At 45.6% G+C, this 26,476-nt stretch overlaps 1 protein-coding gene and 2 non-coding genes across 6 annotated transcripts; all 3 read right to left on the bottom strand.

Annotated features, from left to right (window-relative positions):
* Nucleotides 1-1,346: 1,346 nt before the first annotated feature.
* Nucleotides 1,347-24,986, bottom strand: PABPC4 (poly(A) binding protein cytoplasmic 4). 4 transcript variants are annotated; one of them, XM_077337317.1, is made up of 16 exons: nucleotides 24,744-24,986; nucleotides 23,427-23,549; nucleotides 17,362-17,555; nucleotides 15,763-15,878; nucleotides 15,182-15,321; nucleotides 14,747-14,841; nucleotides 11,452-11,589; nucleotides 10,232-10,327; nucleotides 7,934-8,206; nucleotides 7,618-7,705; nucleotides 6,917-7,036; nucleotides 6,456-6,583; nucleotides 4,144-4,237; nucleotides 3,588-3,718; nucleotides 3,394-3,493; nucleotides 1,347-1,694 (listed from the first exon to the last, which is right to left on the bottom strand). In XM_077337317.1, the coding sequence occupies exons 2-15, from the start codon at nucleotides 23,542-23,544 to the stop codon at nucleotides 3,407-3,409; spliced, it is 1,818 nt and encodes a 605-aa protein (XP_077193432.1). In that variant the 5' UTR covers nucleotides 23,545-23,549; nucleotides 24,744-24,986; the 3' UTR covers nucleotides 1,347-1,694; nucleotides 3,394-3,406. The 4 variants fall into 4 exon arrangements, with proteins under 4 accessions (XP_077193432.1, XP_077193431.1, XP_077193434.1 ...); XM_077337316.1 differs by having other exon boundaries at nucleotides 23,427-24,986; XM_077337319.1 differs by having other exon boundaries at nucleotides 17,458-17,555; nucleotides 23,427-24,986.
* Nucleotides 9,361-9,497, bottom strand: LOC143839213 (small nucleolar RNA SNORA55). The gene has a single exon (XR_013231668.1). It is a non-coding gene; the product is annotated as a small nucleolar RNA SNORA55 (small nucleolar RNA).
* Nucleotides 10,476-10,609, bottom strand: LOC143839212 (small nucleolar RNA SNORA55). Its single transcript, XR_013231667.1, has one exon. It is a non-coding gene; the product is annotated as a small nucleolar RNA SNORA55 (small nucleolar RNA).
* Nucleotides 24,987-26,476: the final 1,490 nt, after the last annotated feature.

Raw genomic sequence — 26,476 nt, 5'->3', positions numbered from 1 at the left:
CACTGAGGCTAACCTAAGGCGAGGGGGAGCCCACCACCTCCTTAGGCAGCCCATTCCACGGCTGAACTAACCCGGCTGTGAAATTTCGCCCCTGATAGCTAGCTGGTTCTGATCTATACATAGTTTAAGCCCATTCTCTGCTGCCAACAGGAACTACTCCCTGCCCTCCTCCAAAAGACCACCTTTCACATATGTAAAGAGAGCCATCATGTCTCACCCTCCTCTTACCCAGGCTGGGTATCCCTTGTACATTCCCAAGCCCCCCAAGCCTTTCCTCCTGGGGCTTGTTCTCCGGGTCTCAAATCATCCTAGAGGTGGAAGAGGCCATCTAGTCCATTCCCATGCTCAATGCAGGATCAGCCTAAAGCATCCAAGATATCTGTCCAGCCGCTGCTTGAAGACTGCCAGTGAGGGGGAGCTCGCCACAGGCTGCCCACTCCACAGCTGAACAACCCTGGCCATGAAATCTTTTCCCTGATATCTAGCCGATATCATTCCACACGTAGTTTAAACCAGCGGTCTGCAACCTTCTGGCTGCCGCGGACTGCTGTGCCGGAGTGGGGGGAGAGGGCGGCCTGGGGCCCCACACATGCACGGACTTGCCGCGCATGCGCGTTTGCATCCTGCGGGGGCACAGACACACACGCGTGGCAGCACTGCGCACGCACGCTTGCGGTCCCGCCACCGCTTTGGCGGCCAATTTGCTCACGGCCTGGCGAGCTTCTCACTGCGCGGGGGGGGGGGAGGGAGCCACGGCCCGGTACCGGGCCATGGCCCAGGGGTTGGGGACCACTGGTTTAAACCCATTACTACGGATCCTATCCTCTGCTGCCACCAGGAATCTCCCTGCCCTGCTCTATGTGACAATCATTCAACTACATTCCCAAGTCTCTCTGCCTTTCCTCATAGGACTAGATTCCCAGGCCTGGATCATCCTCATCGCTCTCCTCTTCACCCTCTCAATTTTGCCCACATCATTTCTGAAGAGGCCTCCAGAACTGCACATAGGGCTCCAAGTGGGGTCTAAGCAGCCCTGCTTCTGAGATTTTTCAGCTGTAGCGGCCTGAATCACACGTGTAGTGCTAACTTCCTCAGATGATTGCAGATCATCCCCTTTAAAATCTGCTCTATTATTTTTCCTGCAATTGCTAGGGATCATTCCGAGGTTACATTTGCCCTGTCAAACCACTGGAAGATGCCTCGGTTTTTCAAGCACCTGGGAGATATCTGACGCGAAGCATCAGAGTTTGGAAGAAAAGTGGGACACATGTACATATGAAGCTGCCTTGTACCTCCTTCCCAGGCTCAAGAGAGGAGGGAGAAAAGAGCTGGCCGAGAGCATGATGCTTGTTTAAAATTCCTTTATTGATAAACACTTTCCAGGCATTGCAAATGGGACTTTGTTCAATTAAAGCCAAAACCACAAATGAAAACGTTCAATCGGAAAACTTTAGTGTCCTGCTTATGGAAGACAAAAGAAGACTAAACGTTGTAATGGCAATGAAAAGTTGCATATTTAAGTCTTGGAAACCCAAATGTTTTAACGGGATTTTGTTTTTCAGATAAGGCATATTGAAACATTTCCACATTTGTAAATGATACGCTGTGTGGTGTTGATAAGTGCAGGACAAGATTTCTAAACAGCTTCAACTGATGCCTTCCAGAGTGAGGGGCCCATTTGGCTTTTTTAAAACCTATAAAGAGAGAAAAAAAATGTTTACTTACTTCATTTGTACCCTTCCCTTTCTCCCCAATGGGGAACCAAAACCTTCTCCAGTTTAGTGTCACAACAACCCTGTAAGGTAGGCTATTTATTTATTTATTTATTTATTTGATTTATTACTTGACACTATTGAAAAAGTTGTCTCCTGGCAGGTTACAGCAGCCTACAGACTAGGCTCAAAATTCATGACTGGCCCATGTTTACCTGGCAAGGATCCGTGATTCAAATCTAGGTCTCCCTAATCTCAGTCCAACACTCTAAAATGCTTTAGGTGCTGAATTCCTTTCAGTAAAGCTTCCTAGGTACCCCTGTGCAAGATGCTCCATCTCATCCCAACATTAGTAAGAACACAGGCCCTGTGTGCGTGGGGGGTGTCACTAAGTAAGGTGATAACCTTCAAAGCCCTAAATGGTTCAGAACTGGCATATCTATGGGCCTGTATCTTCCCTGGTATTCCCCCAAGAGCATGAAGATCTTCAGAACAACATCTGCTCAGGATCTCCAGCCCAAAGGAGATGGGATTGACCCTGGCCCCAGCCTGGTGGAATGAACTCCTAAAGGAGATGAGGGCCCTGCAGGATCTTAAGATGCTCCACAGTGGCTGTGAGACAGAACCATTATGCCAGGCTTATGATGGTCAGGGCTCAATTATTAGCTTGGGGGAATTAAGACTAATAATGTCTTAATCCTAATTGTATATGATATTTTTATGGCAATATTAACTAACCTGAGCAGTATTGGGTGTGTTAGAAAAAATAAAGGTATTTAAAAGTATTTAGAATTTAGTACCTGCCTCAGGAGTCATGAGAGGCTATGTAACCCTCTTCACTCATTCAGTAACAACTGTCAAATACATTCTAATCCTTTACACAAGGACTTAACACCACAAAGATTTACAATAGGTCTGTCTCTGCCACCACTCCTTTGTCCCCTGCGCTCCATTCCACCCCCCTTCTGCAATACTAGTTATTAAAATCTCAGTGCAAATTTCCCATGCTGTACACATGATGACGTGAGATCCAACTCAAAAATGCTTATGCTGGAATAAGCATATTTATTATATTTATATATACCACCACTCCCTTGCAGCTTCAGGGTGATTTCCATAGAAGTTCAAGTGGGGTAGCTGTCTTGATCTGAAGCAGCACAAAAACAAAACAAAATCAGTCCAGTGGCACCTTTAAGACCAACCGAGATTTATTCAAGGTGTGAGCTTTTGAATGCAAGGAGGAAGAGTGCTTGTACTCGAAAGCTCACACTTTGAATAAATCTTTGTTGGTCTTAAAGGTGCCACTGGACTCCGATTTTGTTTTTTCCATAGAAGTTTGTTTAAGATACCAATCGACTTCTGTTTTACTTAGGGTAACTGAACTGGGATTTTTTTTAAAGAAATTTTAAAGTTAGTAATAAACACTGACCAACTTGTATGTAAATATATTTGTCCTTAAAAGATATGGAGATGGCCACCAAATCTACCACCTGGCATGATCTGCATTTTACTGTAGGGAAGGCAAGTTATTCTTATGTAACAGAACTGAAATCTAACAGCACTCAACTGCTATTCTGTGTAAAGGGAAGACACGTTAGCTGCAATGGGGAAGACACCAGAATGCCTGGCCCTCTCAAATCACAAGGACAGCCAAGGCAACCAATCTGGGCAGGCCACTCACCAGTCTTCCTGGTTTAAGAGGTAGCAGCAACGATGCCCACTTTCTGGGCAGCTTCTTTCTTTGCTTGGTGTGCCTGCAACACAGCCACAGCCTCCTCCACCTGAGAACGGGAGAAATCAAACTTTGTATCTGGCCTAAGCGAACCACTCCAAAAGGAGGATAAACAGAGCAGGGCGCAGGTAATGCTCTAGTACCTTTGAGCGGAGTGATTCTGGAGACTCCAACATGTGCAGCAGTTCTGAGTTGTCGATCTCTAGCAGCATTCCTGTGATCTTTCCCGCAAGACTGAGGTGCATAGCCTGGATCAGGGGGAACAAACGTTCACCTGGGGGAAGCAAAATTCAGATTAGTCGGAGGCTCCCACACAGCCAGGCCAAATAGGGGAGGAAAGATCTTGCCTGCCTCTCCCCCTACCCCCAGCAAAGGAGTAGCTATTTTGCAGTTCTTGAGTTCTCATGCAACACATATCAACACATTGTAGCAGAAAAGCAATGCACAGAGCTGAAAAATTCCTAAAACACCATGGAATAAAATAACACGGAAAAGCTCTCTTCAGGTAAGCAGATGAAGAGCACACTGCTGTATAAATGTATTGCCTTCTAAGATTCAGAGTTGTTTCTCATTACAGCACTGTGATTCTCTGTATTATATGATCCCTAGGTGGCAAATCTTGGCAAAATTTGCTTATCTCAGGTGCCAAAAGAGCTCAGCATTACTCAGTCTAAGATAAAGCGGAAAGGAGTTCCTTACCCAGCATCTGTTTTTGCTCCTGGGGAGGGGCAGCAGCCAGCATGGAAGCAGTTAAGGGCTCCTGCCCCTGTACGTGAACAGCAGGCTGAGAAGCCTATTGGAGAAAAAAAGAAGACTTCAGCTGTGCCACGGAGCATGCAGAAGGAGATGGTGTCTTGATTATGAATTCATCCATTAACAATTACAAAAAAAACTGAGACAAGTCATATTTTGAAGGCAGTAGGGGTTGCCAACAGAAGTAATCAGGAAAATGGAACATCTTCCGTATGAAGGTGGTCATTTTAGTTCAGGAAGTCTGATCAATAAGTATTTGGGGAACCTAGGCAAAATATTGGACAGAAGCTTCCTCTCAAAGTAAGTCAAACTGAAAAGGATGTGCTGAAGAAAGAACTAAACTAAGGCCATTATATCAGTGATGTTGTGTACGTTAACTGGAGTGTGTCGTAGGGACCATATTAACTACAGTCTTGATCCATCTACACAGGCTTCCAATTCCCACCAAGCCACTCCAGTCATCTTCATGACCGTGCTTCTTCTAGGGCTCCCAACAGCCTAGACAGATGGCAATCCAAGAAAGGGATTCCTTGGTCATGGGGCCAAAATCCCAGAAAATTAGTCAGCCCTCTATTGTTTTCTTCCAGCAGGTGAAGATGTTTTTTTGCTTAGGGGTTCAGGATGGATCTTGTCTGATATCAGAAGCTAATCAGGGTCAGCCCCGGTTAGTATTCTGATGGGAGACCACCAAGGAATGCCAGCATCACTATGCAGAAATAGCTCGCTGTAAATCGCCACCCCTGAATGTCTCTAGAACTGAAAACCCCAGGTGAATGCTGAAGTTCCCTGCAACTAATAACTCTTATTAGCCCTCCTTCCTGTATGCGTGTTTTTATATCATGTTTTATTTGTTTTAAATATTTGCTAGCTTTGCATTTTTAATGTTTTTTTAACATCTGAAATGTTTTTTTAATGTTCGCTGCCACCTTGGGGACTATGAACTGGGTAGAAAGGCAGCACAGAAACGTTTAAGATAGATATCCATTCTTCCTCCAGGAAAATTGCCATCCACTCCACTGCATTATTCAGCCTAAGTCCCTGCGTACATCAATAACATCTGGAGTGGTCAGCTAATATTAGCAGGCTGTAGCTTCCTCAAGGAAACAGAGCAGATGTGGAACAACTTCCCATTGGCCACATCACAAAGCTAATCCCACATGAAGCGGGGCAATTACTTCTGCCTGAAGTACGCCTCATTAGTGGTCAGAATTAAAAGGTAAAGGTATCCCCTGTGCAAGCGCCGAGTCACGTTTGACCCTTGGGGTGACGCCCTCCGGTGTTTTCATGGCAGACTCAATACGGGATGGTTTGCCAGTGCCTTCCCCAGTCATTACCATTTACCCCCCAGCAAGCTGGGTACTCATTTTACTGACCTCGGAAGGATGGAAGGTTGAGTGAACCTTAAGCCGGCTGCTGGGATTGAACTCCCAGCCTCATGGGCAAAGCTTCAGACTGCATGTCTGCTGCCTTACCACTCTGCGCCACAAGAGCTCTTAGTGGTCAGAATTACAATGCACAAAAAGCAGAGTACTTTTTTGACACAAAGAATTGTGCTGCTTGCCCCAAATTCACTTGGAATAAGACAGTGTTGCTTTCCTACAAAGAGGCACTCCCAATGAATGCAGTAAAAGCAGATTTGAATTCAACTAGAGTCCCATGACCTAGAGAGCCAGTTTGGTGTAGTGGTTAGGAGTGCAGACTTCTAATCTGGCGAGCTGGGTTCGATTCGGCGCTCCCCCACATGCAGCAAGCTGGGTGACCCCGGGCTTGCCAAAGCACTGAGAAAGCTGTTTTGACTGAGCAGTAATATCAGGGCTCTCTCAGCCTCACCCACCTCCTCTCCTCTTGTGGGGAGAGGAAAGGGAAGGAGATTGGAAGCCGCTTTGAGACTCCTTTGGGTAGAGAAAAGCGGCATAAAGAACCAACTCTTCTTTTTGGGGGGCGGGGGGGATCACCAAATCACAGCCAACTTATGGCAACCCCATAGGGTTTCAAAGGCAAGAGAGGAATGGAGATGGTTTGCCATTGCCTCCCTCTGTGTACTAACCCTGAATTTCCATCGTGGTCTCCCATCCAAGAGCTAACCGTGGCCTAACTGGCTTAGCTACTATGATCCAACAAGATTCATCTAGCCTGGGACATCCAGGTCACGTTTCCATACTCCTAATCCTAAATCCCGGATGGAAAAGATTAGGCCATGAAATGTCCCCGTTTCATCACAGAATCTGTCAGATGAGTGTAAAGTCAGCAGTGCCTACCTGCAAAGGCTGTACCGTTGGGTGCGGGCTACGAACACTTGAGGCATATTTGTACGGAGGAACGGCTCTGGGAGCCTGGGCAGCCACAGGGGGTCGAGGCGCTAAGTTTGGAGCAGCGTTGGAAACACCTGTTGCAGAATAAACAGGGCATGCAATGGGGCTTACTGAACAAAACGGCAAATGCCGTGAAAATTAGCAAATTTGCCCAAACTAATAGTTACCAGCAAGACGTTAATAGTTCAGCAATTCAAAAGCTGTTCTAGGACTATCCTTATACCCATGTTAGAAGTGCAGTGCTTGCTTTCAGAAGACTCAAACAATCCACATGTCTCTTAATCTCCACTGCCATGTCCATATATATATTTTTAATACTCGGGAATCTCACAAGGGCTTCTTCCTAGAAATATCAAGCATCCGTCTCCAGAAAACAAGAGGGGAAAGCTCTCTGCCCAGTGACTTACCAACTCTTTGGGAGGCAGCAGGCAGGCCACGCGAGGTCTGGGCATTACCAGCAGGAGCCAGATGGCGTAGCGAAGGCCGTGGTCCAGACTGGCGCATGGCATTGGGCATTCCTTGGAAACCTGGTGAGGAGCAGGAAAGAAGAGTAAGCAAGGACAAATCCTACAAGAGTTAAACTCTGTGGATATCCACACTCCTATCTGACCTAGCTCCCCAGACACCAGAAGTTTTCAATTGTTGGGGACACCCATCCCATCCCCGCAATAAATTTGAAACCGATTTATTCACTTAGGCAGACACATGCAAAACCCTCTAGCAGCTACTGGCCTTCTAACTGAAGCCGGTGGAAACAAAGCAATGCATTTTAAAATGGTAAGCACAATAAAGGAAATAGATCCTCATTTTCCCCAGGCAGGATGGGGCATCAAGTGATTAGATAGCTCTGGCAAACAATGCAGAGGTCATTCAAGCAATGTGATGCTTTAGCCGTGGCAATATGCATGACAGGGCCCAGGATCTCTTTCAGCAAGCGCCGATGGACACTTCTTCATATGCAATTGCACCCTTAATGAGTACCACTTTGGCGCAAGGAGTTCAGGTTATAGGATAGTTCTTGCTCCTGTAACACCCACACCCTTGCACAGCATATGGCCAGTCCAAGCACTGCTTCCCTTTAAGGCCAGAGCAGCTTCTTCAGGCTTACCTTGAGGTCTTCCCCCTTGCTGCCAGCGTGGATTGGGTCTCATCTGAGTCATTTGATTAGGTGCATAGTAAGTGGGTCTGCTCTGGGCCTGAAAACAGAAGGGGCCATACCCAGATCAATCATTCTGAAACATGATCCTACAGCAAATTTACAATCCCCTCTGCCCCGTCTGCAAAAGCTTTGACACTTTTAAAGCTGGCTACATTGTAGTTGCCAGTTCAGTTATTTCGTATTAATCTCAATGCAAAGGCAGCTTTCTGAAAGCGGACCCCCTCCTCCACCCACTCGTTCACACAGGCCATTTCCCAGCACTTACCTGGGGTACCGCAGGCATGAAATAGCCACCTGCAGCTGGCTGGAACTGATTGATGATCGCATTGGCGGGCAGAGCTCTCATCCCTGCGATGCGCTGCATATACTGGTTGGTGAGGTGGGCCTTCCGCTCTTCCTTCCTCTGCGCCAAGGCAACATACAAGGGCTTGGAACCCACGATGCGTCCATTCATTTCCGTTACAGCTTTGGTAGCTTCCTCCGGTGAGGAAAAGCATACGAAGCCAAAACCTTTGCTTCGGCCGTCTTCCAGCATCACCTAGGCAAAGGGAGCTCTTTGTAAGTGCGCACTACCACTTTCATGGACTGCTTTGCCTAAAGCTAGGAGAAGCTGCACAAAGGCAGGCATCACACATAAGTGCCAACCCAGCATAGGCCTTTACACAGTCCAATTTTAGCATATTCTCAGTCTCCGCTACTGGGGTTGGAACTTAACTATCACCAGCAAAATGCTGCCTTCCAGTCCTAGATTCTGGGGCTACTGACCCTGCAGGGATTAATAATTACATGTTAAATCACCCTTCCTGCCTTCCCCATCTGTGCAGCTGCACTGATTGGAAGAAGCAGGACAATTTTACACCCAACCTACAATCTAGCCATCGGATGACTGCAGGAACCGAGGGCAACGCTGCAAAACCTCATGTACGTTCTTTTGGCAAATTCTTGGTTTTGGTACAAGGGTGTGACTATTTTATAGTAAATGAGACCACTGTGTGCTCTATCAAGTGTGTGACTATTATACGCTAAGGATAGATTCAAATGAATAGCTGTGTTGGTCTGAAGTAGCACAATACATTCAGAATCCAGTAGCACCTTTAAGATTAACAAAGATTTATTCAAGGCATGAGCTTTCGAGTGTCTGAGGAAGAGTGCTTGCACTTGAAAGCTCACGCCTTGAATAAATCTTTGTTGGTCTTAAAGGTGCTACTGGACTCCGATTTTATTGTACACTAAATCAGACTACTGGTTCATCGAGTGGCACGATCAATTCAGACCGGCAGTGGCTCTTGTGTCATCTATTTCCTGGTCCTTTTAAATGAGTGATGCCAAGGACTGAACCTGGGACCATCTGCATGCCAAGTGCATGATCTATCAGTTTTTCTGCCAGTATATTTAAAAAATCTAAACTGGGCAAGACGACACAAGCTTTTTAAATAGCAGAACAGAGGAGTGACCAATGATCCAAATCACACGTGTGGGCACACTCCTCACTCAACGTCTGCCCGTAAGTCCAGCCTTGTTCATCTCCTTCCCTTCTGCAACATCCCAGACTGATGCAACCAGATGACATCAGCAGCCTCTGACGTCTGAGCTGCATCAATGCCTTTCAGCTTCTTCGGAGGCTTTGCTCGCCCCCTGGTTCACACAAGTGTTGAGCAGAGAAACTGCCCTGCAGACAGGCCTGCTGAAAACAAATGTTGCCGAGGTTTAGAGACAAGCCCTCAACAAGAGAGGCAGGGGACTCATCTGTATAGCCTCTGCTTCTGCTTTTGCACCGTTTGTCCCCATGCCCACACGGGTTTGGTCAGGCATGGGAAAGATTCAAGTGCAGCATTCCCATAACAGCATCACAAGCCCATCAAGTCCAATGCCCCCCCTCCAGAAAAAAAGTAAAAGAAAAAAAGACTAGCATCAAGATGTATGCATGAACACAAAAGATTCTGTTACCTGATCTCTTGCAGGGAATCAAATCCCACTAAGTTCAACAAACTAACTTCCTAGCAATTATAATTGGGTCAGTAAGAGCCAGAGTGCAATTTCTCAGGAGTTATAGAATCACAGAGTTGGAAGGGACCATACAGTCCATCTAGTCCAGTGGTTCTCAACCTGGGGGTCAAATGACCCTTTTACAGGGGTCATGGCAGGGGAAGCAGCTTGGCCGGGGAGGGGGGGGTGCCATCCACACAACAGCCTTGCGGGGTAGATCGAGATAGAGAATTCATCTGTCTGGAGCGAGATCAGCATGGTGGGACAAAAGGCAAAACTGAACTGAGAAACCCCAGGGGGGGGGGGAAACAATTTATATACAATCATGAACAATGGATCTTCACTGGCCATTCGTCAGTTTCGGTTTGATTTCTGTGAAAGAAAGCTTGCATAATGTTATGGTTGAGGGTCACCACAACATGAACTGTATTAAAGGGTTGCGGCATTAGGAAGGTTGAGAGCCACTGATCTAGTCCAACCCCCTGCTCAATGCAGGAACAGCCGAAAGCATCCTAGGTCAAGCACTTCCAGCTATGCAACTCTTCTTTGAGCCTGTCGAATGTCACCAGCCTTTTACCTTGGCACTTGTGATGGAACCAAAAGGCGAGAACTCCTTCCTCAGTTTTTCATCATCAATTGTATCATCGAGGTTCTTGATATACAAATTAACTCCCTGGGAGAGGAAAACCCAGAGAACACAGTGTTAGCACTCGAGGTTAAAACAGCGCTGGAGGCATTGCTAGTATCTATTAAGCCAGAAGCCAAACTAAATGAACATCTCTATGATCTGTCCCTATCAACTTCCAGGAGCAAAAGTACTGAAATGTTTCAGAGCTGTAGAGGCAAGTCTCTTAGCAAGAGAAGATAAACCTGCCTGGATTTGCCCTGTGCTGATTTAGCATCATATGTCCCCAGGCCTGCACTGCATAGCAAGGAGTGGGAAAGATTCAGATGCAGTTCGCAGCCCACCCACTTCTCATAATGTATCTTAAGCTACAAGCCATCTACTGCTCCTGTTTAAAGACACTCGTCACATCTGAAACTGAACCTCCTTTTGTTTCATGTATCAGAGCAGAAGTGGCCAAACTGTGGCTCTCCCAATGTCAATGGACTACAATTACCATGAGCCACCGATGTCCATGGACTACAATTACCATGAGCCAACTGGCCATGCTGGCAGCAGCTCATGGTTGACTGTAGTCCACGGACAGTTGGACAGCCACAGTTTGGCCATCCCTGCATTAGAGTATGTATGAGGATTATTGTCCATCAGAAGAAAAGTTGGTTTTCATACCCAGCTTTTCACTACCCAAAAGGAGTCTCAAAGCAGCTTTACAACAGACACCCTAAGTGGTAAGTGAGGATGAGAGAACTCTGACAGAACTGCTCTGTGAGAACAGCTCTAACAGGACTGTGACTAGGTCACTCGACTGGCTGCATGTGGAGGAGCAGGGAATCCAACCTGGCTCTCCACAGTAGAAGCTGTCGCTCTGAACCACTATACCAATCTGGCTCAAAAGTACAGCCAAGAGTAACAGGAATGTTCCTTAATAGTGAAGAACGAAGCACATTCATTCCTCTCAGGCAGCAGCCCATGGAGGCTAAGGAAGTTTGGGCCATAGTTAGCTCTTGTATAGGAGACCACCAAGGACACCCAGGGCTGCTATGCATCGGAAGGCAGTGGCAAACCATCTCTGCTCTTGCCTTGAAAACCCTGTAAGGGGGTCGCCATAGGTTGGCTGCGACTAGACGACGCCTAATTATTATTCCACATACAGGATGACATTTTTTGTTTACCTGATAGCGACTGATTCTTTCTTGCTTCAGCTGCTCGAACTTCCGTTTCAGTTCCGCCTGGCGTTCTACTTTTTTCTGTGCGCGACCCACAAACACCATTTTCCCATTGATATCTTTTCCATTCATTTCTTCCACTGCCTGGGGGGAGGGGGGGGAGAAACAGCAGATACCTGTTTATAGCACGACTGCTGTCCCCGAGTAGCAGCCCCTGAATATTGTATGCTGAGGGCCAAGTTTAAAATGATGCTGAGAGGCAAAAGCACTCACGCGCCAGCACCTTGTGCCCAACGCGGCACAACTGGCTTGCTAAGCTGTTTTTTGCACAGGTAGCAGCCCAGCGGAAAGCAGCTGCTGTGCAAGAGGAGAGTCCTACAGGTGAGTGTTTTTTCTTGCAGCATTACATTTCGGTCGGGCCTGAGAGACGATTCTGTGGTTAAAAAGGGTTCAAAGAGTCAACCATCCTGACAAAAATCAGAGACTGTCAGCTTCCTCCTGATTTGTTTGATCTATTTTATGTTCTTCACTCATCAGCCACCCATCTCTTCAAGGCAGCTAATGTCAGACACATATACATGTAGAAAAGAAAATATTCTTTCCAAAAATAGAGGGGGGAAATACTTGAGAGAGACACAATCAATCAAAATGGCATCCAGTATAAAGAAAAGCAGTGCATGTGTAATAATGGGTGCTGGAAGCATTCTAACCAGTAAAAGCAAGTACTATACAAGAACAAACAGCAGGAGATGGTGTAAGAATAATTACAGAAGGTTTTACATTTGTGATATGATCTGCCCTTTATTTTTGACTTTTTGTAGATTTCCCTATGTAATTCCAGAAGACTGCATAAAAGGAGGGAAAGGAGGACCCTGCCTATAGCCAAATGCCTGGGAAAGGAGGCCAAATGCCTTGACCTAGCTAGGAAAACTTAACATTCTATGCCGGGCAAACGGGAGATTCCTTCATGAACAAGGTAACCCATTCAGATTTGGGACATGAATCTCTTTGTTTATTGAAATAAGAAGGCCATTCAAAGGGATCTGGACCACATGGCCAGCAAGAATCTGAAAGATCTCTACAGAAAGATACCCAGAGCTCCAAGCTACAGGGGACTTAGAGCCCTGGGTATAAGGTTTATGTGGGGATTTTACAGGGTTTTTTTTAATATTGTAAGCTGCTGCAAGTCTTTGGAAAGCGGCGGGTTATAAGTTCAATAACCATAATAATAAATGCAACTGTCACTTTATTTCCCCCTGTATCCCTTTTTCCACATTATTTCCACCTGTCCTTCTGGTAGCCTTCATATACTCTCCCCTTTCCCTGCTTTCTTCTTTCCCATGCATCATCCAACCTTTCTTTTATCTGTTTCCCCCAAATTTGTTTTACTTCATTTCTACTTCCATGTTTCTCCTCACAGACACTCAAAAAGCAGTCTACCTCATTCTCCTCCCCTCCATTTTATCCCTGCAACAACACAATGAGGTAGATCAGACAAGGAGAGGGCAACTGGCCCAAGGTCACCCCCAGCATGCTTCCATGGCCTAGTGGGGATTTGAACCTGGGTAGCATCAAGTCATCCAAAACTAGGTGAGCTGTGCAACCTGAACGGTAACAAGTTGCCTGGCAGCTTTTGCTAGGCCTGGCCCCAATGAGTCCTCCTCCTCTAAGGCAGGAGAGAGGAAAACAGGGGTGGATTCAGAGGTCAAGGTTTGTGATTGGTTAGTAACTTCTATCTACTTGAAAACTTGCCCCCAAATTTGGCATTTTGATTGGCCCAACTACCCCCACAGTGACCACTGATACGTGCTTTTTTGAAGGTACAAGCACTTTAATTATTATGGGGAGGGGATCAACCCTTCAGTTTATTTTTTAGATTTAAAATGACAGATCTGTTCACGGTTTCAGTGTCTGGATTTAAGTATCCATGATGATAATTCAGTATATTTCTTTGATATGCTGGTTTCTATGTTGCAATCTTATAACAGGCCAACTGAGTAGTCTTTAACATCTTTTGAAGATCTGATTTTTGGGGGGGAGGAAACTAACACCAGAGATTTCTTTTCTGCTCTATATCACAGTAAAGAGGATAGCTAAACACATGACGCTGCCTTTGACTAAATCAGACCATTAGTCCATTACAGGCAGTCAAGTCTACTCAAATTGGCATGGGCTCTCCAGGGTTCAAATTGTTTCACACCTACTAAGAGATCCTTTTTTAAACTGGAGATGCCAGGCACTCACCCTGGGTCCTTCTGCCTGCCAAGATTCCTAAGCCACACACCCCCATCAGGAAAAAAAAAACAAAACCAGACATTCCATCTTTCATTGATAAATGTTTAAAAAAAAACTTTTAGCTAATCAAGTCCTGGATAATAAACAAAATTAATCTTTGGTACCTATTCTATAAACATATTTTGTATTCATTGCAAAAGAACATTTTTATGAAGTCTCATATATGAGGTACTGTACACCTCATCAGTTAAGTAAAATCTTGAGCGGTAAATTACATCAGTGTAGGAAGGATGGGCAAAAATCCACAATGTATTGTACAGTTGTGGTAGGCATGCCCAGTTGTGTCTGGATTTTGGAAAAAAAACTCTAAATGAAGTCAAATGTATGACTGTAGTGTCAGTACCTAAAGCCTTAAAACAGTGCACCCTAGGACCTACAAAGCATTCTTTCTAAAGGAAGATATACTATGATTGCTGATATGTCGACAGCTGCAAAATTATAAAAATATTTCTATCAAGGAATGAATCTGAAAAGTTTGGCAAGCTGTAAAATTGACTAAATTAATAGCGAGTCTCTGTTTAAAGGATAGAAGAAAGCCTTAACTGCTCTCAGTTTTGGAGATGTATTCTTAATTTGCAGATTGGTGGTTGCTATTGTTTCTCTTTTTTCTCTCAAATCTGACCTTTGACCGTACATTCTTTAATGTAATGTAATAAGGAGGGGGAGGGAAGAAACAGAACGCTCACTGGGAACACACACACACACACACACATTCCTTGTTGTTCTAGGGACTGTGTCAAGGAATAAGCACCCTAAAGCTGCCTCTGGATAACTGCTGAATCTTGCCTCCGAAAAAGTCTTTTAAATCTGCAACTGCCCCATTCTCAGTCTGCAGATGGAGATGCAGCGGGGCAGGTCCTTTGCCTGCTAGTGAGTGCCTATTTTGTGAAAGCTAGAGGTGGACTTAGTCTGTTCCCCCTATTTTCAAACCCCAAAGCAGGTAACAGTTTGAAATGACATGCAACATTAGACTATGAGTTCATACTGAAAGAGGAGCTGTCCATACCTTGTTAGCTTCTTCATGCCTTTCAAAGCTCACAAAGCCAAAGCCTTTGGACTTCCCAGAGGGGTCTGTCATGACTTTCACACTGAGGGTCTTGCCTGTTGCCAGAAGAACTGAATTAGCAAAGACGGCACACAGCAAACGTCAAGGAGAACCTTTCAAAATGAAACCAATGCTTTAAAGACTGTTTTCCCCTTTTAAAAAATTTCATGTGAATGTTTCAAGACTGCTGAGACCAAAAGTTAGTTTCTCATCAGAGAATCTGTCTTGTCCTGTCCTGCCTTACGATATTTTCCCATCTTTCCTTTGCCCAAATCCCTTGGCTGGGAGCTATTCCTCAGATATTACTTGGAAGAGAAATTTTTAACAGTCTTTGCCCCCAACAGCAGCCCAGGTGTCAGGCACAGAAGGTTGAGGACCTGCTGCAGGAATATTTACCATATTTGCTAAAGAGCTCCTTGAGTCTCTCATCGTCCATATCATCCCCAAAGTTTTTAATGTAAACGTTGGTGAACTCCTTGGCTTTGGCTCCCAATTCTGCCTCACGTTCCTTTCGGGATTTGAATCTGCCTACAAATCTGAAAAAGGAAGAGCAAAAACACGACGATGAAATAAACCCCCTGCTTTCCTGCAACAGTGGAACGGCAAAGCATGGTCCCAAGGGAAGGGGACAAGCAGAAGCTGGACATGAGATGGGCAGACAAAAGAGGACAAGAGACCAAAGAGATGAGCCCTCCGTTCAGAAAGTGAAGAGGCGGCAAGCTAAGAACACCCACCCAACACCGCTGAGCAGGGCAAACACAAGGTATTGGACCAAGCCTGTCAGGCAGTAAGTGGAAGCAGGCCCCTGCACCAGAGGGTGTAGGCTGTGGCTTGGGCAGGGAAACTCACCAGCCCCGGAAGTAGAGAGGTAGCAGGCCAAGGCTTGGGTCAGGAGAACCAGCAGCCTTGTGGGTTAATACTGAGATGCATCACGGCTCATGCGGTGGGCTGCCGCTGCTTCTAGCCGAGACACTCACACTTTGCGGTCGTTCAGCAGCATGCCGTTCATCTTCTCGATGGCCCGGTCCGCAGCATCCTGTGTCTCAAAGTGCACAAATGCGTAGCCCTTAGAGCCGTTCTCATCACACACCACCTGCAAGGCAATGGGCCAGAGGTAAGCAACACAAATTCCTCTTGTTTGGCTTCCCTCGAGCCTCCGCAATGCCAAAGGTCTTACAGGGTAGAAAAAAATGGAACGGAAGGATGCAGCAATAGCTCTCACACCAGAAATATGAATGAAACCACAAGAATCGCTGCTCAGTGCTTAAAGAGCATTATTATTATTTGTCTGATTTTTATTCTGCCCTTCCAGCAGACTGGCTCAGGGTGGGACACAACATCTAATCTAACAAGATACATAACATAAAACAATATATACACAGTTAAAATTAGGTTAAGCTAAAAAAAATAGTCTATTTAACATAAGTGTCCACACCAACAAACAGATATTATATTGCTCAGCTCTCTTAGAACTAGATTTCAGTCTGGAGGTGACTTTGATAGGGGGGACCCAGTAATCATTATCTGATTCACTGGCCCCAACCAAAAGCCTAGCATAAGACCTCCATCTTACCGACCCTGCAAAACTGCGCTAGTTAGGGCCTGGATGTGCTCTGGGAGTTCATTCCACAAGGTCCACAGAAAATGCCCTGGTCCTGGTTGAGGCCAGACGTTCTTCTGTGAGTTCCCAGTCTCGAAGCAGACTTGGCCACCAATGAGACTCTCTTCTCTTGGGTAAGGAAGCTCTGATTTACATCTAGTGATAATGCAAAAGTCTTGGTAAAATCTCATGGGAAGCTTTCAGGAGGAGAACCATTTAAGAGAACCGTTTTCAGGAGGAGAACCATTTGAGCAGGGGGTTGGACTAGATGGCTTGTATGGCCCCTTCCAACTCTATGGTTCTATGATTCTAAGCTGATTATTTTTGGGAACAAGGAAGGGAAACCAGAACACTAGTGGGGACAGAATTAAGATACTTGGAAAAAGCAAGTTTCTTTTGTTTCCAAACCTGTAAAGTGATTTCTACCTTTACATTTTCCTACCTTTACATTCTGTAGTTTTGCCTACACGTCCCTAATGTCTCTGTGTATGTGTGTTACGTGCAGTCAAATTGCTTCAGACTTATGGCAACTGTGTGGATTAAAGGCCTCCTAAACATCCTATCATTATCAGATTTGCCCAGGTCTTGCAAATTAAGGACCATAAGCTTCCTTGATTGAATCAATCTATCTCATGGTGGGTCTTCCCTCTTTTATTGCTGTCTTCTTTTCCTATCTTTTCCAGTGACTCTTGTCTTCTCATAAGGAGACCGAAGTATGACAGCTTCGATTTAGTCATGTTTAGTTTCTTGAGACAATTCAGGCTTGATTTGATCTGGAACCCACTTAATTTGTCTTTCTGGCGGTCCACAGTGTCTGTAAAATTCTCCCCCGACCCCCCATATTTCAAGTGCCTGACAGCATCACTATTTCCCCACATGACATGCATTTAAGTTCCCACCAGCCTCCCTGAGAGGTTATAACAGGGCAAATAAAAACAGGCCTTGTTGAGAGTTCAGGGATGATGCCAAGTCTCACCTTGCAGGAAAGGATATTCCCAAAAGCTGAGAACGTGTCATAAAGTGCCTTGTTGTCTATGGATTTGTCCAGATTCTTAATGAAGACATTCCCTACCCCGGATTTCCTCAAGGATGGGTCCCGCTGAGACCACATGATGCGGATGGGCTTCCCTTTGATCACATCAAAGTTCATGGTGTCCAGAGCTCGCTCCGCTGCAAGGTCAAAGGCAGTAAGAAGTGAGGCATTACCTTGATGAAAAAGGGATGCAATCCCCTCTGCAGGAACTAAGGCGCCCCACATAATGGCTACCTTCAGGGCATGCATTGCCTTGCATTTCAGCAAATGATTATTTATCATTCTTCTGTGCTGCCTCTTCAGAGTCCTGAATTTTTAATTTTTTTAAAAACATAATTTCAAAAACAACAACAATGAAATTGGAAATTCAGGATGTACATGACAGGATGTGCACACATTTGTGCATTTGACCAAAATACAGTGAGTAGGATCAAGCGGAAAGGGATTATGAACCCTGCAAGTAATATAGCACATTTGAATTTATATGAATGATTCAAAAACTGCCTGATTGCTACTAAATGGGAATACAAAACCCACAACAACACATTTGTTTCTTCCCCACACGCAGCAGCCTCATCGCCTTTTTGAAATGAAGAAAATATTAATTGCCCTAACCCAGTGAGGACCACGGAAGTCCTTCTTACACTACCCAGGAAATCTTAACCACCACATTCTAAAGCTCCTGCAACTCACGCTAATCCTCCTTCAGGATTCTATTTCTGTACTGAGTAGCTTATTAAAAGCACAGTGACACACTCCCATCAGGATTCTGTTCATAAAATTCATAGGCATCGGGCAGAGCGTTGTGCCAAACAGTGTTCTCAGTGAGTTGGAAGGAGAGTAACTGATTTTTCACTGGGGAGAGAGGAGCCTGAAATGAGCATGAGATGACATTCCCCAAGGCACTGTTTTACCAGAAGATATTATTGAGATATTTATGCCTAGGCTTTTCTCCTCAATGAGGACTCAAAGCTGCTTGCAACAGCATTCTGCCCACCTCCATTTCATCCTCACAACCACCCTGCAGGGTAGGATTGGGCTGAGAGAGCATGACTGATCTCAGATCACCCCATAAGCTTCCACAGCAGAGTGGGGACTCAGACCTGACCCTCCCAGATCCCCAACCAACATGCCATGCACTACGCCACACCCCCTCTTAGAATTGTTTCTCCCTACTGAAAAGGGCCAAGGGAAACGGTTGAAATCACATAATTTGGGTATGGACAGCCTGGATAGCGGGGGGGGGGGGGGGAATGAGAAAGCAGGTGGCTAAGGGGTGGGGCAGATGGGATCTGGTAGATGGGGATCCAAGCACAACTTCCACAGGACTTTTCAACCAAAATCTTACCCTCAAGGAATTGAACACATCTTTTGCCTGATATAGACTATTCCAAAAATTCAAATCCTCCAACTGACATGGAAACTCAGATCCATTGCGGAAGCAGCAAAGTATCATTCTGTCTATTCCTCAAAATACGAATCTTTGCTGATATTTGGGCGCAGATTATAACATTAAAATGCTGACCATTTTTTCCAATTATTCTGTAACTGCCTTTCTAAGCACATCCACAAGACGTTGCCTTATACTGAATCAGGCTCTCAAACAGGCAGCAGCTCTCCAGGGTCTTTCCCGTGGGAGTCTTTCAAATCACCTCCCACCAGATCCTTTTTTTTCCTCAATGGCCAGACTTTGAATCTGGGTCTCCCTACATGCCAAGCAGGTGCTGTATTACTAAGCCACAGACCCTTTCCTGAAAACACTGGAAAGGCAGGCAGAACCTCTTCAATGACTGAGGAAGTACTTGCGATAGCTAATGCAATCTAGGGTACACAGGGCAGAAGCCGTTTATATATTAAGAAGAAGATCGGCACCTTGAATTTGGCCTGAACACACCAGTGAGGTTATTTTAGTCAGCATAATATGATCTCAATAATATTAGACCAGGCTTTCTCAACCAGGGTTTTATGAAACCCTGGGGTTTCTTGCCAGTCCTGGAAGGGTTTCCTGAATGGATAGGAGTTACTTTTTAATATATTTTTCACATTTGTTAAACATTTATTGGATGATATGTCCATATATGGTCATGTTTATTTATTTATAGTTGCATTTACTGACTGCCACTCCTGGACCCTCCCAGCTTGGCTTTAATATTAAAGCCACATAAATATTAAAGCCACATAAAATACCATTACAAAAATATACAACTCTCTACAAACTGGCGGCAAAGACCCCTCTAAAAACCTCCCCTGCCCTCCTACCCACAACCGGCTACAGCCACACACAGCCCCTCACCACAATCTCAGGGGGTAACTACTGTCCAGATAACTAGCAGATAGCCTATACAGGGAGGGACCCAATCTTCCTAGCCTGGACTCAATCAAATGCCTGGTGGAAGAGCTCCATATTGCAGGACCTACGGAACTGTGATAGTTCCGCCAGTGCTCTCAGCTCTTCCAGGAGCTCATTCCACCAGATCGGGGCCAGAATCCACCCTGGTCGAGGCCAGATATGTCTCCTGGGGATCAAGGACAACCAACAGATTCAAAACCACAGAGCACAAGGTTCTGCAGGGGGCCTAAGGAGGGTGCCTCAGGTAAGCAGGGCTTAGGCCTGCCCCTGCCCAAATGGCCAATGATGGGCCTGAAGGGAGTAGGAAAAGGAGAGCCCCAGGGTGGGTGTGTACACAGCTATGCTTCCCAGCCATATTCTGCATGATTGCTCCACTTCTGGGGTTTATCGAAGCCCGAGGAATATTTCAGGGATTTCTCAATGGCAAAAAGTTGAGGAAGGCTACACTAGACAGAAGTCTGCTGCAACACTTTCACCAAGAAAAATTTCCAAGCACAGTCCCACACAGAACAAATAACAGCTGGATCTAGAAGTGCTATGGTATGAATGCCAGTAGCAAGATCTCGGACTTCCAGTGACTGATAAACCAGCCAAAGCTGGAAGAAGCGATCCGAGCCAGTGTAGATACCTGGGTATGCAGAGCAGGATCCAGAAACTATTCCCGAAATGCAAACCACATTCCGTAACAGCATGAAGCAAAAAAGGTTTGTTAACCAAGTGGTAGGCAAGTCGGGAAACGGCAGAAGACTTCACTGCTTCTCGGAACTCCCCAAGTTCTGTTTATTGGACTGTGGCAGTGGAAGCTCTTGCTGGCCATACAAAGGCCATGGCTGGAAATTTTCAAAGATATATCCCCCTTCCACAAAAAACTGCACCTTCAAGCTGCCCCCTCACTACCAGCTGCTTGCTAAAAGAAAAGGGGCACCCTGGTTTAGAAGGAGCAGTTGTGTTAACCAAAGGAGTTCCATTACAAGTGAATCCTCAGCCCAGCCAGTCAAATTTGGCAGTGTTTATTTATAGCAGGAAGAGGTGCTCCAGAGAGAGACATGCTGGCAAGGACAGCAGCTCCTAGAATATGCCATTTGTAGCTGACCAGAGATCCTGCTGAAAAGAAGAAAGTCGTATGAAACAGCAGGCATGCAGCAAAGGAGGAGTTGCTGACATGCTTTACGCTACAGCATTCTTCACTGCACAGTGAAATGGGCTGGACCCTGCTACACAGAATTCTCCTCTAAAACCATAGTCTAGTACTGTTAAAAACTGCAGGAAAACAGATTCCTTTTATGCTGACAGGAACCCAATTGGACGTAGATTGATAGACTGTATTTCTAAAAATTTATTAAAATACTCTCTATGCTCTACAATAGCGATCCCCAACCTGTGGGCTGCAGACCACATGTGGTCCTTCGACTAATTGGAGGTGCCCCCCCCGGCCCTTTACTTCATCCCCCCTGGCCCTTTACAACACACTTTGGGTGTCATTGTCTCCCATCACTCCCAGATGGGACTACCTCGTTGCAGAGAAACAAGCTCAGGGTTCCCATTGATTTGTCATTGTCATGAGTTAAAATTTCCATGAAAATAAAATGTTCCTTATGATCATTGTTGTGGCGTGTCTGTATCTTATTTTGAAGGGATGTTTAAACATTACCATAGCGACCAGAGAGTGTTAGGGCAGTGGTTGAGAGTAGAGGAGTAAACTACCCCCCCCACACTGGGCCTCAGTAAAAGGCGTTGAGTGGTCCCCGGTGATAAAAAGGTTGGGGATCACTGCTCTACAAGACTGCATCATAGTCAGCATGCAAGGCATGGCACTAGGAGTCAGTGCATCACTTTGACCATACCAGGAAAGCTGTAATCAGGATCTCTAGCAGGCCATGTGATGGGCACGACTGGAGAAAAGACCTTTGGCTTCTGCAGACTACATAGCTGATCACCGAGCCATCCTTATACGTTACAACTCCCAGGCAGAGCAGGCAGTAATTCTTCCCTTAACCCTCCAGTGGCTCAATGCCCTTTGAAAGGAGTTCACAATTTTGTATTGCTGCAGTCTTCATGGTGAGCATTTCCCCCAGCCAGAAGCTAAATATGACATGGGCGAGAACTACTATTTGCACAGAATGGCGTGAGTTGCATGCACATCTTTCACACAGTCACAACAAGTTGTGGAGCCACAACACATGTTTCCAAAGCACAATGTGGCAGAAATAAAATGCTGCCCCCTCTGCTAATGGCAAGCACAAACTTTGGCTGGCTATCAAGGTAACCAATATGCATAGACCCACTTGGGACATTTTTTTAAAGTTGTCAACATTACCATTTTGGCCTGGAGTGGCTTTCAACAGTCTAGTGGCTTCAGAATATTTACACACTCTGACTTCCTTTCTCAAAGACAGACTGGCATGTGCTGATGCCAAGGCCTTACAAGTTTTTTTCTAATGACTCGCTGCAGAATCTGATACCTTCATTAAGAAAATATGGCTTCCCCAGAAGGCCACTTTGCCAGTATGGGCTTTATCTGAATTTATCTGAATGCAGATAGTTCTAGGATCAATGCTGGGTACCTGGATTGGGCATCTTCCACAGGAATTTGAGTTGAGAGGACATTTATACTGCCTGTTATATGATGAGCAGTCATCATACTTCATCACACGCAGGTAACAACTTTCAGCAGCTTACTCTATGCTGAACTCATTGCCACATTATGAACTAGACCTCTGAATCTATTTTATGATTAACCTCTGAACAATGATTTTCAGCTTCCTTGAAGATATCTAAGTAATTAAGACCATGCGTCACCTATTTATAAAAAATGTTGAGTAGCCATATTTCTAGTGCCAGTTTCTTGAAACTGGCTTCAGTGAATGATCATAAGCAGAAAAACAGCATTTATTAAATTGATAATTTGTAGATGGCTTAATTCAAGCAAACACTGGCATGCTCCCTGGGAGCACACAAAGGTGTTCCTGGATTAAAACGTCTCAATTCCAAATAGGTCAGAGTCAATGTAGTACAATAAACAGTTCCCCAAATTCCGATACAGAAGGTACGTGTTGAAATCCCTGGTCACAGTACATATAATTATCCTCAGCCGAACAAATCTTCAAGGGGTCACTGGCGTAGTAATTAAGACTAGGATCTAAGACACTTATGTTTAAATCCTCAGTCTGCCATGAAATTCAATGGATATCCCAGATCCAGTCATTGTCTCTCCCAGCCTCAACTGCTTCACAGGACTGTTGTGAAGTTAAAAGGGGAAAAAGAATATCATACACATCATTCTGCGTTCCTTGAAGGAGGGGATAAAAACACAGGCCCCTGAACCTTAAGCAACTTGGTAAGAAAAAAACTTACACAGCAAAGTGGAAGCAATGTGTACAATTACCATGGAACAAAGGTGAAATGTTAGTACTTAATTATAGGTCCAGCGGAGTTGTACAGTTATATAGTTAAATACAACCGGTGCTTTTCACAACCTGTTTACCCCATTCCAGCAGTTAACAGAAAGGCCTTGGGGTGAGCACTAGCAAGCCTTTTCACTGCACATGGCCCAACTGATACAAGAGGGAGATGTAGCATAGATGATGGGTCAGCTTGCTCAACTTTTGACATGTCAGAATGTAGCTTGCATGAGCCCTGGGCCTGTAGAGATACTCACCATCTGCTGGTTGCTGGAAGTTGACATAAGCATATCCCAGGGAGCGACGGGTGATCATATCTCTGCAGACACGGATGGAGAGCACAGGACCAGCAGGGCTGAACTTCTCGTAGAGCATGGCCTCTGTGACATCGGGGTGAAGGTCACCCACATATAATGATGCCATCGGGTAGCTACTAGCAGCTGTGTTCATCTTCCGCTCTCCACACGCAATCCCGCCCCAAGGTGCTACTATTAGGCTTTTAAGTTATTTTTTAAAAATAAAACCACTAGTTTTGGAAGAAATTTAAAACCAGAGCTACTCAGGGCCACACACAAAAAGATGAGAGGGCTGCTAAAGAAAGCTCTGAATCAGAGAAGAAATAGCAGCTATGACAACAGTGCAAATATAAAAATTTAGTGTCTGAGAGGGAAGGGCCAAGACATAACCAGGTAAGTATATCTATGAAGGAAAAAAATTACTTCAGACCCAGGTAAAAACGAAGAGGCAGGAACATTTTTTAAAAAGTTAAATATTCACTTAAATAATTTCCAATTATACCTTTAAAAATAAAACTTCTTTCCCTCTCCCCCTGCAAAATATCCAACTGGGAAATCTACTTTCAAGTAATTACCGACTGCTTCAGTCTTAATGTCTTATAGTCTCCCTGATTAAAAAAATAACTCTGGAAAAGAAAAAAACACCACCACCACCTTATATTATCTTAAACCTCTATTCATGGGGGGCTTTTTCTCCCATAACATTTATTTATGCAACACACATCAAACCGATCCTGGCTCATGGGTGGCTTCAGCCAAGTTGCCCTTCCTTGCCTAGAGGCATAAAAATCTCAAAATTAAAAAAAATGGGACACCGAGGCGGCGAAAAGGCCGAGAAAAGGTGCTGAAAGGAAGAGGGGGAGTCAGCTGAAGGAGCGGGACGGGGTGGAAAACAGCCGCTTTCCCCCAAAAGACGGGGCCCCAGAGGCAGCTGTGAACCGGGGAGGGGAAGGAGCGCGAGAGGGCGGCGCTGCAGGGAGGGGAGACAAACGGATTCCGATTCTAGAACCCAGACCCCGAGGGGGGGGGGGCGGAAGAAAAGGGGGGGGGCACAAAATGAACGCGAATGTGGTGGGGGGCGCCTCGGACCGCGCTGAGGGGCGGACGAGACTTCCGGGGGGTCTGAGAAGGGGCTTTGGGGGGGGGAGAAGCCACTGCAGTGCGCGGAGACCGAAGCGGGGCCGGGGGCGAGACTCCTCCGTCAGCCGCGTCGCTTGTCTGTCTGCCTGCCTGCCTGCCTGCCGTCCCTCCCTCCCTCCTTGCCGCGCTGTCCGTTACCCTCCTCCTCTTCTTGGGTCGCCGGGCGGGATTTTTTTCCTGTTTTTTTTCCTTTTTTGCTGTTTTTAAGGGTTTTTAAAAATTATTTTAAATATTTTTTTGTGTGTTTTTGTTCCTTGCTTTCCTCCTCCGAGGCTGCCAGCAGAGAGGAGGCGGCGCCGGCCGCGGAAGCCCCTTTATAGGCCGGGCCGAGCGGGCCGCCGAGGGCGCCGCCGCCGCCACCCCCGCGAGGCCTCCTGGGCACGGGACACCGAGAGGAGGCCAGACGGGTGCTCAGGAGAACGCTGCAGCGCCACCTACTGGCTGGAGGAGTCTGGGCTGGGGAGGGAACAGGCACCCCCTCTCCCCGCTCCCAGGGGGGGCCTCTTTGCCACCCCCCAGTGCCCTGCAGCTGGTTCTGACCTTTCGGTCTGGGCACTGAGGGACCCTGTCTCCCAGAATAATACCAAGATCATCCAGTGCTAAGATGCTGAAGGTCCCTGGCCTTGGTCAGGGCCTTTTCTCTCCTGGTCCCAACCTGGTGGGATATGCTGCTTGCAGAGATCCAGGCCCTGACAGAACTACCAAAGTTCCACAGGACCTGTAAAATGGGGAACCTACTAAAACTAGGGACAGCAACTGGCCATAGACAATACATGATTGCTTTGGTGATCTCTGCACTGATTTCAAATCTTCAGTCGTTTCTTACAATAGTGTGGTGTCATTAGCATATATGACTAGTTCCTCCCATCAACTTTCTATGTAATCCAGTTTTTCTTATTGTATAATCTGCATATAGATTGAGGAGGTAAAGATATAAAATACATCCTTGTCTGACATCTTCGCCAATACCATTTTGTTTGTCCCTATTCTGAACTAACTGTAGCCTCTTGTCAAGAGTACAGGTTGCTCATTAAAACAATCAGATGCTGTGGCACATCTATTTCCTTTAATACCAATCATAGCTTTTTGTGATCAACATTTCAAAAATTCTGCTGCAATCTCTGATATACTGATTTCTTCTGATATTCTGGAATTTAGTTCCAGCATTTAGTGTAGATTGGTAGTATAATCTCTAGTTCCTTTTCATTTTCTGAATCCAGCATGAACATTTTTGTTGTAAGATTTTGAGCATCTCTTTACTTGTATGAGAAATTATTGCAATGTTCCAATAGTTGCTGCAGTCTTTGATGTCTCCTTTTTTGAATTTGAATATGTTGACTGTTTCTGTGTTTCCCCCCCCCCATGTTCATGATTTATTTATTTATTTTATTTATTATATTTATATATCGCCCTCCCCGGAGGCTCAGGGCGGTTTACATAATAACACAAGAACAATACATGGAAACCATCAGTTTCCTGACTCCTCTGCAGAATCCCATGACTTACAATGACTCATTAGATGAGCTGGTTGATGACTGGCATAACGGGCTGTTGACAGCAATGTATGAGATTGTGCCCTAATGCCCTCTCTGCCCCCATCTCGAGCAAGTGCTCTAGCACACTGGGAAGTTATGCAAGAAGAAGTAAGAGCTGAGATGGATAGAGCGAGTTTAGAGGAAGACTCGTGATGAAGCTTCAAGAACATCTTAAAATATGGTTATGAGGACGTATGAGATGGCAGTGGTGGTCGTGAAAAGAGAGTTCTATGCAACCTCCATTGCATCTGCAAGCTCATGTCCATCACAATTGTTTAGGATAATTCGGTCTCTTATCACCCTCAAAGAGGGGCATGCAAAATGTAAGCAATTAGC

The sequence above is a fragment of the Paroedura picta genome, chromosome 5 (genome assembly GCF_049243985.1).
Source record: "Paroedura picta isolate Pp20150507F chromosome 5, Ppicta_v3.0, whole genome shotgun sequence".
NCBI classification, from domain to species: Eukaryota; Metazoa; Chordata; class Lepidosauria; order Squamata; family Gekkonidae; genus Paroedura; species Paroedura picta.
The sequence above is the reverse complement of the archived record's forward strand: the minus strand, read 5'-3'. Positions and strand labels throughout refer to the sequence as shown.

Bases quoted from the DNA above. Each gene is read 5' to 3' on its own strand.
- PABPC4 (XM_077337316.1), bottom strand. From the start codon at position 23,619: ATGAACACAGCTGCTAGTAGCTACCCGATGGCATCATTATATGTGGGT. The intron at 14,842-15,181 runs GTAAATATTCCT...TTCTGGCAACAG, and splicing joins GGAGCTCTTTAGCAAATATG to GCAAGACCCTCAGTGTGAAA. The intron at 4,238-6,455 runs GTAGGCACTGCT...TTTCTCCAATAG, and splicing joins CAACGGTACAGCCTTTGCAG to GCTTCTCAGCCTGCTGTTCA.